Source organism: Narcine bancroftii, chromosome 4, assembly GCF_036971445.1.
Source record: "Narcine bancroftii isolate sNarBan1 chromosome 4, sNarBan1.hap1, whole genome shotgun sequence".
NCBI classification, from domain to species: Eukaryota; Metazoa; Chordata; class Chondrichthyes; order Torpediniformes; family Narcinidae; genus Narcine; species Narcine bancroftii.
This window is the reverse complement of record NC_091472.1, coordinates 266,919,391-266,932,653: the sequence shown is the minus strand read 5'-3', so window position 1 is coordinate 266,932,653 and position 13,263 is coordinate 266,919,391. Positions and strand designations below refer to the sequence as shown.

The 13,263-nt window shown below is 43.6% G+C and overlaps 1 protein-coding gene across 3 annotated transcripts in view; it reads right to left on the bottom strand.

The window, feature by feature from the left end:
- The window catches only part of LOC138761943 (RNA-binding protein 43-like), a 34,579-nt gene that overhangs the window by 3,125 nt on the left and 18,191 nt on the right, over positions 1-13,263 (bottom strand). For all 3 annotated transcript variants that reach the window (XM_069934965.1, XM_069934964.1, XM_069934963.1), the window contains exon 3: positions 6,839-6,933. In XM_069934965.1, the coding sequence (XP_069791066.1) occupies positions 6,839-6,933 (95 nt within the window). The remainder of the gene's footprint in view (positions 1-6,838; positions 6,934-13,263) is intronic.

Sequence of the window (13,263 nt, the reverse complement as noted above, 5' to 3'; positions counted from 1 at the left end):
GTACCAGACGCCCATCACACTCTGTAAAATATCTGTCCTGCTCTGCTCATTTCACTTAAACTTCCTCCCCCCTCAACTTAAATGCATGTTTTCTGGTATGTTTTTCCCTGGGGAAAAAAGATTCTGACTGTCCATTCGACCAATGCCTCTTCATGATTTTATCTTCTAGATTTGAAAATAAAGCAGTTTGTCCATTCTCATAATTTATACCCTCTAAACCATGAAGTTTCCTGGTGATTTGCTTCTGTATCCTTTGCAAAGTCTCCAAATCCTTCCTCGAATGGGACAACCAGAATTGAACACAGCATTCCAAGTGCAGCATAAGCAAAGTTTTGTAAAGCTGTAAATTGACTTCCTTGAAGCCCTGCCCAATGAAACCAAGCATGCCATATACCTTCTTTACCATGCTATTGAATTACATGGCCAATTTCAATAAGCTAAGGACCTGAACCCCGAGATCACTATGCACATCAATGCTTTTAAGATCTTTTCCATTATCTGTATACATTCCCTTTGCAAATTGACCCAAAATGCAACACCTCACACTTGAACCCTTTTACCTGATTGAGAAGGCACAAAAAAACGTTATTTAAAAAAAAATCTGAATAACCACTTGAAGAGCTATAATCTACATGGACCAAGAATTGGGGAGCAGGAAAATCCTTTGTGGGATGGCACAGTGGTGGAACTAGAGGAGCTATCCTGACCTCTAGTGCCTTCTGCTCAGAGTTAGCATGTTCTCCCTGTGAACACACAGGGTTGCTTCCAGGTACTCTGGTTTCTTCCAACCTCCCAAAGCAATGTTCGTTGGTAGCCACTGTAAAGTGAGTGGTAAAGTCTGAAGGAGGCCCATTATGCAAAGTAGCACATTATTATACTGCTAGATGCATATGAATATTTTAACTGTATTTTTGTTTGCCTTGTTGTATGTGTCTGCATGTTTTTACACTGAGGACCGGAGAACACTGTGTCGTCAGGTTGTACTTGTACAATAAGATGACAATAAGCTTGACTACAAAGTTAATATTCTATTTACCTTATTAAATCACTTCCTGCACCTGTATATTTTTCTCTGGGGACTTGAATATGAGCATACCCAGGATACTTGATCATCAACATACAACTCACAAAGATCATAGCAATTTTTTTAAAATTATTGATTTTATGCTCTTTCTGCATTAAAAAAAACTAGTTTTCTTGGTGATTATCAGAATTTAAAATAACTTTCTTTTATTTTTAAATGTTAATAAAGGAGAACATCGCAAAAATCCATATGATTGTACTGTGGTGGCCCACCACAGCGGCGATCGAGCCAGCACTCTGAGCAGTGAGCGCAACCAAAGGCCAGCAACCCGCGCAGCAGCACTAGCCCCAACAAGCGAACCGGCAGGTGAACGGCAAGGGCAGCTTAAAGGCCAGTGACCCCAAAATGGCACTGGCCTTGCTGCGCAGCCAACAGGCCAGTGACCACAAAATGGCACTGGCCTTGCTGCGCAGCCAACAGGCAGGGACAGCGCGCGGGGAAGAACAGCATTGTTATGCAGGAAAATACCTGCGTGTGGGAAACCCGCTTTTGTTATGCATGTTGTGATGTCACCCAAGGGGGGGCCACAGCAAGAATAGTACAAGTATAAAAGTCGGGCCTGAGCCCTAATGGAACTCAGAGCTAACCTGACTACACTACATGTGTGTGTCTTCTTTCGAGTAGCGCGGGCCACAATTGTGGATTCCGAGGGTGTAGATTACATTTAAACCCAGCAATGAGCAAATAGGCAGCAATCAATGTGGTCGCCCTCAAGCTGCCGACCTTTGGACAAATCAACCAGACGTGTCGTTTGAGCAGGCTGAGGAACAGTTCCAGATCCGGCAGATCACAGCAGAATCCACCCGGTTCTACCACGTGGTGAGTGCCCTGGTCCAGCACACAGCAGGCCGGGTGGCCATCTTCATCCAGGTGCCCCCATTGGAAGGCATGTATACTGCCTTTAAGGACTTGCTGATCGAGACCTTTGGCCTCTCATGGCGTAAGAAAGGGGCACGTCTGCTCCACCTTGACGGGCTAGGGGACAGGCCCCCATTAGCCCTCATGAACGAGATGCTGGCCCTCCGGGGCAAATACAAGCCCTGCATCATGTTTGAGCAGGCATTCCTGGAGCAACTGCCTGAGAACATCTAATGGTTCCTGGCTGACGCAGATATTAGTGACCCCCAGAAAGTAGCAACACAGAGCTCGGTGTCCATGGGGGTCAACACTAAACCCTGCAGCCAGACCTGTGCAGAGGTGCCAAGAGAAGAGCAGCATCCAAGAGAGGGTGATCCAGACGACCAGTGGTGTTTCTACCACCAGAGATGAGGTGCCAGTGCCCGCCGGTGCAGGCTACCATGCACATTTCAGGGAAACGCCAGGGCCAGCCATCACTAATGGCCACAACAGTTGGCCACCAAGACAGCCTCCTGTATACTTGGGTCTGCCAGTCTGGATGACACTTCCTCATGGACACAGGAGCAGGGGTCAGCGTCCTGACCCGTTGGGACAGGACATCAGGAACAGGAAACAACAGCATGATTCGGACCTATAGTACCCACAAGGTCCAACTGCAGTTGGGAGGCAGCTTCTTCTCGTGGGTGTTCACGCTGGCCGCAGTGGAACAGCTGCTCCACCTTGGGGCAGACTTCCTGCACGCCCACAGCCTGCTAGTGGACCTCAAGGAAAGGAGATTGGTCATGCCAAGACTTTTCAAACCTTCCTCCTCAAAGACGCCAGGCTCCCAGGACTATGTACAGATATCGGACAGAGTACGCCAGGGTCCTGGCCGAGTTCCCTGCAGTACTCACCCCCCAATTAACCACAGTGATGCCCTGACATTGAGTACAGCACCACATCTTGGCCCAGGGCCTGCAGCTCCATGCAAGGGCAAGATGCCTTCCTCCAGGGAAGCTCCAGCTGACGAAGGAGGAATTCAACAAGCTGGAGGAGCTCGGCATCATATGGTACTGTGACAGATTATGTTATATTTTATATTGTATATAGATATATTTTAAAGGAGATAAATTGTGGGGTCTTTTTTTTTTTAAGTTAGGTCACAAAAAGATACAAACACATATCTCATTTAAAATGCTAGAGCTCTGCTCAAGCCAGACAGTCCAGGCTCCGAGTGCAGAAAATAAACATTTTGAAGGTGGGTTGTGAGTTCTTAGTTCAGCCTGGTCAAAGCCCTTGTGGTCCATTCAAGAGGAGATGGCTAGATGTATAACGTTTCACCCGAAACAAGGGAAACAGAAAAGGAACTCTGTGGTGACCTGAAAGAAAGAGGTTATCAATCTGTAAAACCCTGATGGAGCAAGTTTCTTCCGTAAGACACTGAAGTGGCTGATCGGAAGGAATCGGTCTGTGTCCAACGAGCAACAAATCTCTGTGAAAACCGACAAGAACCTTCCTGAGCAGTAACTATTTACCTTTCAAGCACCAAAGCCTGGTGAAATTCATAAATGTTAAATTCTGTGCACAGTATAAGAATTGCCTGATACCAGTGAACTTGGAGGAGTAAGAAATGAGATTAGACTGTGAATCAAAGAACTTTTCTGAACTTATACACACATTACATAGACGTGCACTTAGAATTAGAAAGGGGCTAAGTTAATAGTAACAAGTTAGAGTTTGATCCTGTTTTCATGTTTAAAGCTAATTAAAAGTAACATTCGTTTAAGTTACCATTTTTCTTGGTGAATTTCTATTGCTGCTGGGTTTTGGGGTCCTCTGGACCTGAAACAGTACCCAAAGCAATGACCATGCAGCGACTACCGCTGGCTCAACGAGGCCACAACACTGGATCGGTACTCCATGCCGTACATCCAGGGTTTCATGGCTGACATGCACGGGGCAAGGATCTTCGCCAAAGTGGACCTCATGCGAGGATATCATCAGATCCTGGTGCACCCTGATGATATCCCCCAAGACCGCAATCATCACCCCGTTTGGCCTCTTCCAATTCCTCCAAATGCCGTTCAGGCTAAAGAATGCTGCACAGACCTTCCAGCGACTCATGGACACAGTGGGCTGAGACCTGGATGGTACCTTCACGTACCTGGACAACATCCTGGTGGTGAGCAGGAGCCAACAGGAGCATATGGCGCACCTGTGCAACCTCTACACCCGACTTAGCGAGTAGCAAGTTCAGCCTGATGACCAACCCAAACAAATGCCAGTTCAGATTGAAGGCCATCAACTTCCTGGGCCACAGGATAACCAGGGAAGGAGCCACACCACTACCCAGTAAAGTGGAGGCCATCCGGAAGTTCCCCAGACCCATCACGACCAAGGGACTACTGGAGTTCATGACTAGGATCAACTTCTATTACAGGTTCATCCCCTCAGCTGCCTGGATCACGCTGCCCTTGTTCACCCGGATGATAGGCAAGGAGAAGGACATTACCTGAGACGAGGAGTCAGCAGAAGCCTTTGTGAGGAACAAGGAAGCCCTGGCAGACACCGCTCTCCTGGTACATCCCAGGTCAGGCGCTCCAACAGCCCTGACGGTGGATGCCTCAGGAACAGCAATCTGCGGAGTTCTGGAGCAGCAGAACAAATGAAGTTGGCAGCCGCTGGTTTTCTTCAGCAAACGTCTGCGGCCTCCAGAACTGAAGTACAACGCTTTCAAAAGAGAGCTACTGTTGCTGTACTTAGCCATCCGCCACTTCAGGTACTTCCGAGAGGGCAGATCCTTCACAACATTCACAGATTACAAGCACCTGACTTTCGCCTTGGCTAAAATCTCGGACTCTGCTCGGCCCGCCAGCAACGACACCTGTCTTACATCTCGGAGTACATCACAGATGTGAGACACATCTCCGGCAAGGACAACGTGGTGGCCGACGCACTGTCCAGGCAAAGTATCATGCGCTTATCAAGGGGAGTGAATTTCGTGGCACTGGCAGAGACACAGCAGAAAGATCAGGAGATGTCGCAATGCAGGACTGCCATAACGGGACTGCAGCTCCAGGACATCCCAATCAGCACAGGTAACAACACCCTCCTGTATGACGTGGGCACCGGTTAGGTCAGACCCATCATCTCAGCGGCTAGGAGATGACAGGTTTTTGACTCCATCCATGGCCTGACTCACCCATCCATCAGGACCATGGTCCGGCTGGTGGCCAGCAAATATGTATGGCATGGATTGTGGAAATAGGTCAGCGGGTGAACGAAGGCGTGTACACAATGCCAAACATCCAAGGTACAGCAGCATACCAAGACCCCACCTCAGCACTTTGAGCCCACAGAATGAAGGTTCAACCACATCCATGTGGACATAGTAGGACACTTGCCGGTTTCCGCTATCTGTTCATCATGGTAGATGCTTCACCAGGTGGCCAAAAGCAATCTCGCTGGTAGACACGTCCACAACCTTGTGCGCCAGAGCCCTCATCTCATTCTGGGTGGCACGGTTCAGATTACTGTCCCACATCACATCCGGTAGAGGGGCCCAGTTTACCTCCAGTCTGTGGTCTGTCCTCGCCAGCCTGTGGGGTGCCCAGTTACATCACACAACATTTACCACACATAGTCCAATGGATTGGTGGTGTGCTTCCACAGGCAGCTCAAAAACGCACTCATGACCAGACTCCAAGGACCCAACTGGGTAGACAAGCTACCATGCGCGCTGTTGGGTCCTCCTGGCACCCAAGGAGGACCTCAACACCTCTTCGGCCGAACTCATCTAAGGAGCTCCACTGGTGATCCTGGGAGAATTCGTACCATCCCTAGATGGACAGCAGGATGACTATGCAGTGTTTCTCAGGCTAATGGAAAGAGTTTGCCACCTGACCCTGATTCCACCTTCCAGGCACGGACATGCAAGGATCAACTACCCAAAGACCTGCAGGAATGCATGTTTTCATTCGCAGGGGTCCACATCGTCCACGGCTGCAAAGGTCTTTTCCAGGTCACCTGCCACGATTGAGCTGGAGGTCGGAGGCAAGACAGAGGTCTTCACCACAGAGAGGCGGAAGCCAGCACACCTGGACCCGGTGCGCCCAGTCGAGACACCAACACCAGGCAGAAGAGGCTGGCCACTGAAGGCTGCAGAGACCTTGCCTCTGGGCACCAAGGACAAGGACAATACTGCTGGTTTTGGGGGGGAGTGGGGGGGGGGCAGGGGGTCATGTGGTGGTCTACTGTGGTGGTGATTGCGCTGGCACTCCAAGTGGCGTGCAACCAAAGGCCAGCAGCCTGCGCAGTGGCATTGGCCCCAACAAGCAAACCAGCAGGTGAACAGCAAAGGTAGCTTAAATGCCAGTGACCCCAAAAATGTGCTGGCCTTGCTGTGCAGCCAACAGACAAAGGCAGCACACGGGGAAGAAGGGCATTGTTATGCAAGAAAGTACTTGCTTGCGGGAAACCCACTTTTGTTATGCATGTTGTGACGTCAGCTAAGGGGGGCCACAGTGGGAACAGTGATAAAAGTCGGGTTTGAGCCCTAATAAAACTCAGAGCTTAACCTGACTACAGTGTGTGTGTATGTGTGTGTCTTTCGAGTAGCGTGCAGCTACAGTACCATCTTACTAGAATGGGCAGACTAAAAGCTTTCTCCAAGAGATAGATTTAAAGATTGAGGACTGCAGAGCCTAGAATATAGCTGATTGAAAATGAAAGGTAGGGTTAAGGCAGTGATAAATGCACAAGGTTCCAGAGTTGGAGGGACAAAGCAGCGGGAAGCTTTTGGTGCTGAAAGATTACCGGTACAGGCTGCGGAGAGATTGAGATGAGGCATTTAAACAGAGGTACTGGTGAATTAGCAGCAAGAATGGATAAGAAGGAGAACTGGTTGCAAACACTTACATCCACAATGTTCTGTGAAATTTTCAATGGATATTTCCTTCGGAGTTCTTTGTCTTCAAATATTTGCTGATCCCGTCGCAGGATGCTATCCACAACTGTAAAAAAAAACATTTCATAAGGAACAAATAGTCATTGAAAAATTCAATATTATTTCAATGGATTGGAAGATATCATCTCATTTTTTTTAAATTAAACATACAGCATCGTAACAGGTCCTTCCAGCCCATGAGCCAGTGCCGCCCAAAATACTGCAATTAACCTACAACTCCTGTATGTTTTTAAAGGGTGTGAGGAAACCGGAACTCCCAAAAGAAAGCCTCGCAGTCAGGGAGAGAACATACAAACTCTTTAGTCACCGGTGGATCAGAAGCCAGATCACTGGCACTATAAATAGCGTTGCTTTAACCACTCTGCTAACCGTGTTGCCTCGGTTTTGGAATAGTCATCTTCAATTAATATATTGTTGGGGGGGGGGGGAGGAAGAGAAGAAATTGAAGAGAGGTAATTTCACATGCATACAAGTAACTTATAAAAATACCAAACCAGCCATTCACTTAGTTGATGATAGGTCAGAAATATCAAATGGAGAACATCAAAATGGATCAATTGATCCTAAACAGGGCATTTCAGAGCTCTGCTGCCACATTTTCAATAAGATGCTGGCTGAGGATTTTACTATGATTAGTTCTATTCACATTAAATAACTTAAATAATTAAGATTTCTATGTTTGTAGTCACTAACACCCAAGCTGCATTCCTGATAAAATTAGTTAAGTGGCAAGTTACAGTCGCATCACACAATGGCCTTCTCCTGCTAGCAAGAATCCAACCAGCCACTTTTGACATTAAACATATCATTATTCTAGAGGGTGAACACAATCTGCCAGAGGAACTCAGCAGGTCAGGCACCATTAGTGAGAGAAAAAGAACGGACAATGTTTCAGTCCTAACCCCTTTGAGACTATTCCAGAGGCCAATCATTACCATCCTAAGGTGAGGTTGTCACCTTCAACCAAAAACATAAGTGGACCTATCCCTTTATCAAGGATTCTTACAGATGCTGAGTTTCTCCAGCTCTTTTATGTATTCCACAACAATCTCTGCGTCAACAGACTTTCCTGTTTAACTTCCGCAAAATACTGTGGCTGCAAACGCAACCACAGAATGGGAACCATCCAGTAAATGACTCATGTCTCAACTTCCAGGGCCTTTCCTTCACCTGCAAAGCATACCTCAAAAATATGATGGAACAGTCTCCTTTTGCCTGGATTACTGTGGCTCCAACACAACAAAATTTCACAGCATCAACAGGAGAATGTTCTGTTTGATCTGAACCCACACTCTTTTTCCACCAGTGGCACAGTGTGAGTCAACTACAAGCTGTTATAAAATTACTCCCCCGGGCTACTCAGACAACATCTCACTAACCACAACTTCTGCTGCCAAGGTGGTCACAGGCAGCACTCACATTGAAAGACCATCACTAAGTCACATACCAATCTCAATGAGAAAGTAACACTGCTGGGTCCAAACCCTAATAAACCTCTGACCCATCACTGAAGTGGAAGTACACTCGTATCCAACACCTGTGGGGATTGATAGGTGCCAGATAAGTATTGCTTGGGACTTACTCTTACAATACCTAACACATCTGCATGAAGAATAAAAAGTTTAAAATGCGAAAGTACTGTACTTACACTGACCTAACTTTACTTGCATGAATATATAAACCTTAAAGAATTTTATTTTATTTTCAGTCATATTCTTTGAGAACATTTAACCGTCACTTCATCTCCACGAAGTCTCCCAAAAGACGAACAATAACAATATAGATAATTAACTCCACCCCACTTTTATTCAAACAGCTGCTACGAGCAAAGCATGAGCAAGGCACTCCGCTGGCTAAATATTTGCTCCCATCTTCACCAAAAAATTGTGTTACTTCAGAAAACATTGTTACAATTTTAAACTTGTGTATTTTTATCTATTATTTTATTCTTAGTTGTTTTTTTATTATTTATTTTCCTTAATTTTTTTTTTTGCCAGTTGCTTGAATTCATGGATACCAACAGTCTTACTATACATTTGCAGAGACAGCTCACTACCGTCCTCTCAAGGGCAATGAAGGATGTGGAATCAAAAATAGCTTGACTTGCGACTCTCAAATCCAGTAAATGAAAAAAAATCATCTCATGCCTCGTAGATCAAGATCTCAATGCAACGGTCCATGGTATTGCTAGCAAGCCAAAATGCATAGGAGTCATCTGTTTAAAACCATTAGGCAGTGGGTAAATTGAGCAAGTGAGAAGAGCCACTGTACGTCATTTAAGATAGTAGTTTGAGTTGCTGACTGTCAGGAAAAGAGACAACCCTGAACAAAAACATCGCGATAAAGATTAAAATCAGCTAAGATCACTAAGATCAGCCAGGGTTTAAATCTCCCGTGCAATACAAAAGGCAAAGCAGGGTGCACCCAGAAGATCCACAGAGAGCTGTGCGATATAAAGTGTATGTGGCAAGGGACCAAGACTATTATGGATCTCAAGTCAACCTTGTGAATTAAGGACAATGATGCCTCCCTTCTGGACAGATTGAACACCTTTTCTACATGGTTTTAGAAGAACAGGATGATGCTAAAGAAAGCTCCATGCCCCCTGATGAATTGACCCCCTGCATAGGCCTTGCCAAGGAGAGGAGAACCCTATCCAAGGTGAACCCACACAAGGCTGAGGGACCAGACAACATCATGCACTGAAGTACTGTGCAGACCAAATGACCACATAGTATAGTCTTCACATACTATACAGTTTCGACACCTTAATGAAGGTCCAGACAGCCAACATCATCCCGGTATCTAAGAGGGCGACAAATAATAAGTCTCAATGACTACCGACCTGTGGCAATGACCTCCAACCTTATGAAATGCTTCGATCATCTGGTGATGGAACACATCAAAGCCCACTTTCCTGAAATGTTGGATCCATTTCAATTTGCCTGTAGAAGAAATCGTTCCACAATGTCTCACATGCCAGACTGCTGTTCATTGACTTCAGCTCTGCGTTTAATACGATCATTCCCCAGAGGCTGGTGGAGAAGCTGTCCTCACTGGGTCTCAATACCTCTCTGTAATTTGATCCTGGACTTTCTAACAGAGAGATCAGAGTCTGTCTGGGTCAGTAGAAGAGCACTAACGCACCTCAGGGCTGTGTGGTCAGCCTGCTCCTCTTCACACGAATGAATCTGCAGTTGCAACTCCAACAGTGTCAGCAAGTTTGCAGATGACAACAGTAGTTGGTTTAATCAGCAACAACGATGAGTCACTCTAAAGAGATAGAAAATCCGTGAAATGGTTTGAGAGTAACAACCCGAGTCTCAATGTGGACAACTCTAAGGAGATGAAGGGGACGTCATGTGATGACATAGAATTAGGGAATCTGCTTCTGCCGAAAAAGAGTTAAGAAAAAAAGTGAAAAAAGTCAAAAGACGGAAATTAAAGAATAAAAAAAGTGTACAAGAACTGACAGAGAACAGATATTAATGTCTCCTCAGAAGGAAAAGATCGTTGCTGGAACATTAGAAACACGACAGGGGAAAAAAAACCGACAAGATCAAGAAGGAAGGCCTACTTTCCAAATGGATCCGGTGAAAGTGAAAGCTTCTACCCAATCGACAAGGGCACCAAAGGAAGTGCAGCGCCATTACTGTTGCAACTACAGAGAAATGGTGAAGAGCAGGAAGATACGCAACTGCGTATGCGCAAAAAGCTGTGCATATGCAGATCGAAGACATTGCTAAGGCAGGCAGACTGTTTCAATTGCTGCCTTCTGAAGGTGAATTTCTTGCTGGATTGCAATGCAGCGACAATGAAGAGGGACAAGAACAGATTCTACAGGAAGAAGATGATGAAGAAGATACAGCTGGTGCTAGAGGAGGTATTAAAGTTCAGAGCAGAATGGAAATTCAAAGAGCAAGTCCTGAGATATTTCTTGTAATGAAAGAGCTTAAACAAATTAGATTGGAATATATATAAAAATAGGAGAAAACTAAGAGATATTATGAAATTGTAAATAGAATACAAAGACGACAAAGGTACGGAAGGTAGAGTTAAAATGTGGAATTTGGTCTAGAAATGATAGAATGGAGAAAATGGAAAACACCACTGATGCACGGGCTGTTGAAAATAAATCTGAGAAAGTGGATTTATAAAAAAATTTTAGTAAAAGGAACAAGATCAAGAGTGTTGGTCTTAAAGAAAGTGATGAAGGAGATAATATAGTAAACTTTTTCCAACGTTGGACAAGACCAATTTCAAGGAGATATTTAAATAGAAAGGTCACATAGGGCTTTAAGATCTAGGCTACCTTCTGATCAAAGGCTACGACCCATATTGATAGTTTCTTCACTAGCAAGTTCACGAGAAGGTGTTAGAACTTGCAGTAAAGGAAGCCAAAGAGAGAAGGGAAACATAGGAATATAATGGAAGTAAAATCTTCTTTTACCCTGACATCAGTTTTGAACTGTTGAAAAAGAGGAAATAAATCAATCTGGTGAAAAATACCTTTGGAAGAATGGTTACAGCTTTATTCTACATCATCCTGCAACTCTCAAGATTTTCATTAAAGGAGGGCCAAAATATTTTTTAATTGATCCCGAGAAAGATACTCTGCCAATTATTCCACAAGAGGCTTAACGAAGAGCAGCACGACAAGCGGGAGTTTGAAATCTTCCTGTACTTGGTTGACTTAAACCGAACACTTTTAATCTATTAGTTATAAATGGAAGTAATAATGACCACTGGGGGAACTGGAGGATAATGGACCAACATCTACCAAGACGTGTGTTTGTAGCTTTGGCAACTATCCATAACATGGTGGGGTAATGTTGTTGCATATTATTTTAAAACATTATTTGGGGTCTTTTTATTGTTCTTTTTACTTTATTTTCTTTTTCTTGATACTTGGATTGGTTAGATGCAAATACCTTGTTATAAGTCTTAGACTAGAGCTGGAGTGCCAAGAAGCTGAGAGGAGGGAGATAAAGGGGAGAAGTTTCTTTATGGAGGCTGAAAAGTCCATTAAATAATAAATTATTGAATGTTTTAAGCTTTAATATTAACGGGCTTAACGCGTATTAAGAAAATGAAAGTAGATCTAGCTTCCCCCAACCCCCCATAGGAAATTCATGTAATAGAAAAAGAACACCAGAAGATGGAAAGTGATTGTGTGGGACACGTTGTAGTCTCTTCATTAATTCAAAAGAAAGAGCTCTAGCTATCTTGATAAATAAGAAACATACAATTAAAATACAAAATGTAATCTCAGACCCTGCATGAAGATATGTTATGATTCAATGTCAATTTTTTTCTGAATCCTGGATTTTTATGAACATAGATGACAAAAGGGCACATTTCTGAACTTGGCAAATGCACATGAGTATATACACTAATTGGTAGGGACTTCAATTTTTCTTTCAACCCAGTCTTAGACAGGTCCATTAGAGTTATAGTGAGGACTAAAGCAGCTAAAACAACATTATCCCATTGAAAGATTTAAATTTAATAGATGCTTGAAGAAGATTCCATTGGAGAGAAAGAGATTATTTATTTTATTCAAGTTGACGTGATTCTTATTCTAGGATCGATATATTTTTGGTATCTGCACAGCTTCAGAGTAGAATCCAACAAGCAGAATATAAAGCAAGAATTTTATCTGATCATTCTCCTCTATTGATGGCAATAACAATGGTAGATAGAGAATAATCAGTTTATTGATAAAAAGGAAGGATTTTTGTGAATTTATAAAAAGACACAAGAATTTTTTTGATACTAATTCTCATTCTGTTACAAATAAATTTAACTTGCGGGGTGCAATGAAGGCGTGTTTACGTGGCCAAATAATGTTATACCTCAAAAATTAAGAAGGATTAAATGAAGGTAATATAACAATTGGAGATGGACATAACAGGTTTGTAAAAAGATTTACAGAGACAAGTTAGTGAGGATAAATTAAAATCTCTTATTAATAAAAAAAACTTCATAAAACTTTACAAACATATATAGAATACAGAAAGCGATGATGAGAACAAAGCAGAGGTACTATGAATGGGCAAAAGGGCACACAAGGTTATTTCTTGGCAGTTAAAGACAGAACAGGTATCAAGAACGATTATTGCCATTAAGAATTATTCTAATATACTTTCTTATAAACTTCAGGAAATTAATGAAAATTTAAAACAAATTTATACAAAATTATATCACTCAGAATCTCCAAAAGATTATAATAAAATAGATAATTTTCTACCTCAAATTAGTTTACCTAAATTGAATTTGGAAGATCAGAGAGAATTGGATGCTCCTTTTAATCTAATAGAGGTTAGGGAAGCATAGTGTTCTTTACAAAGTAATAAATCTCAGGGAGAGGATGGCT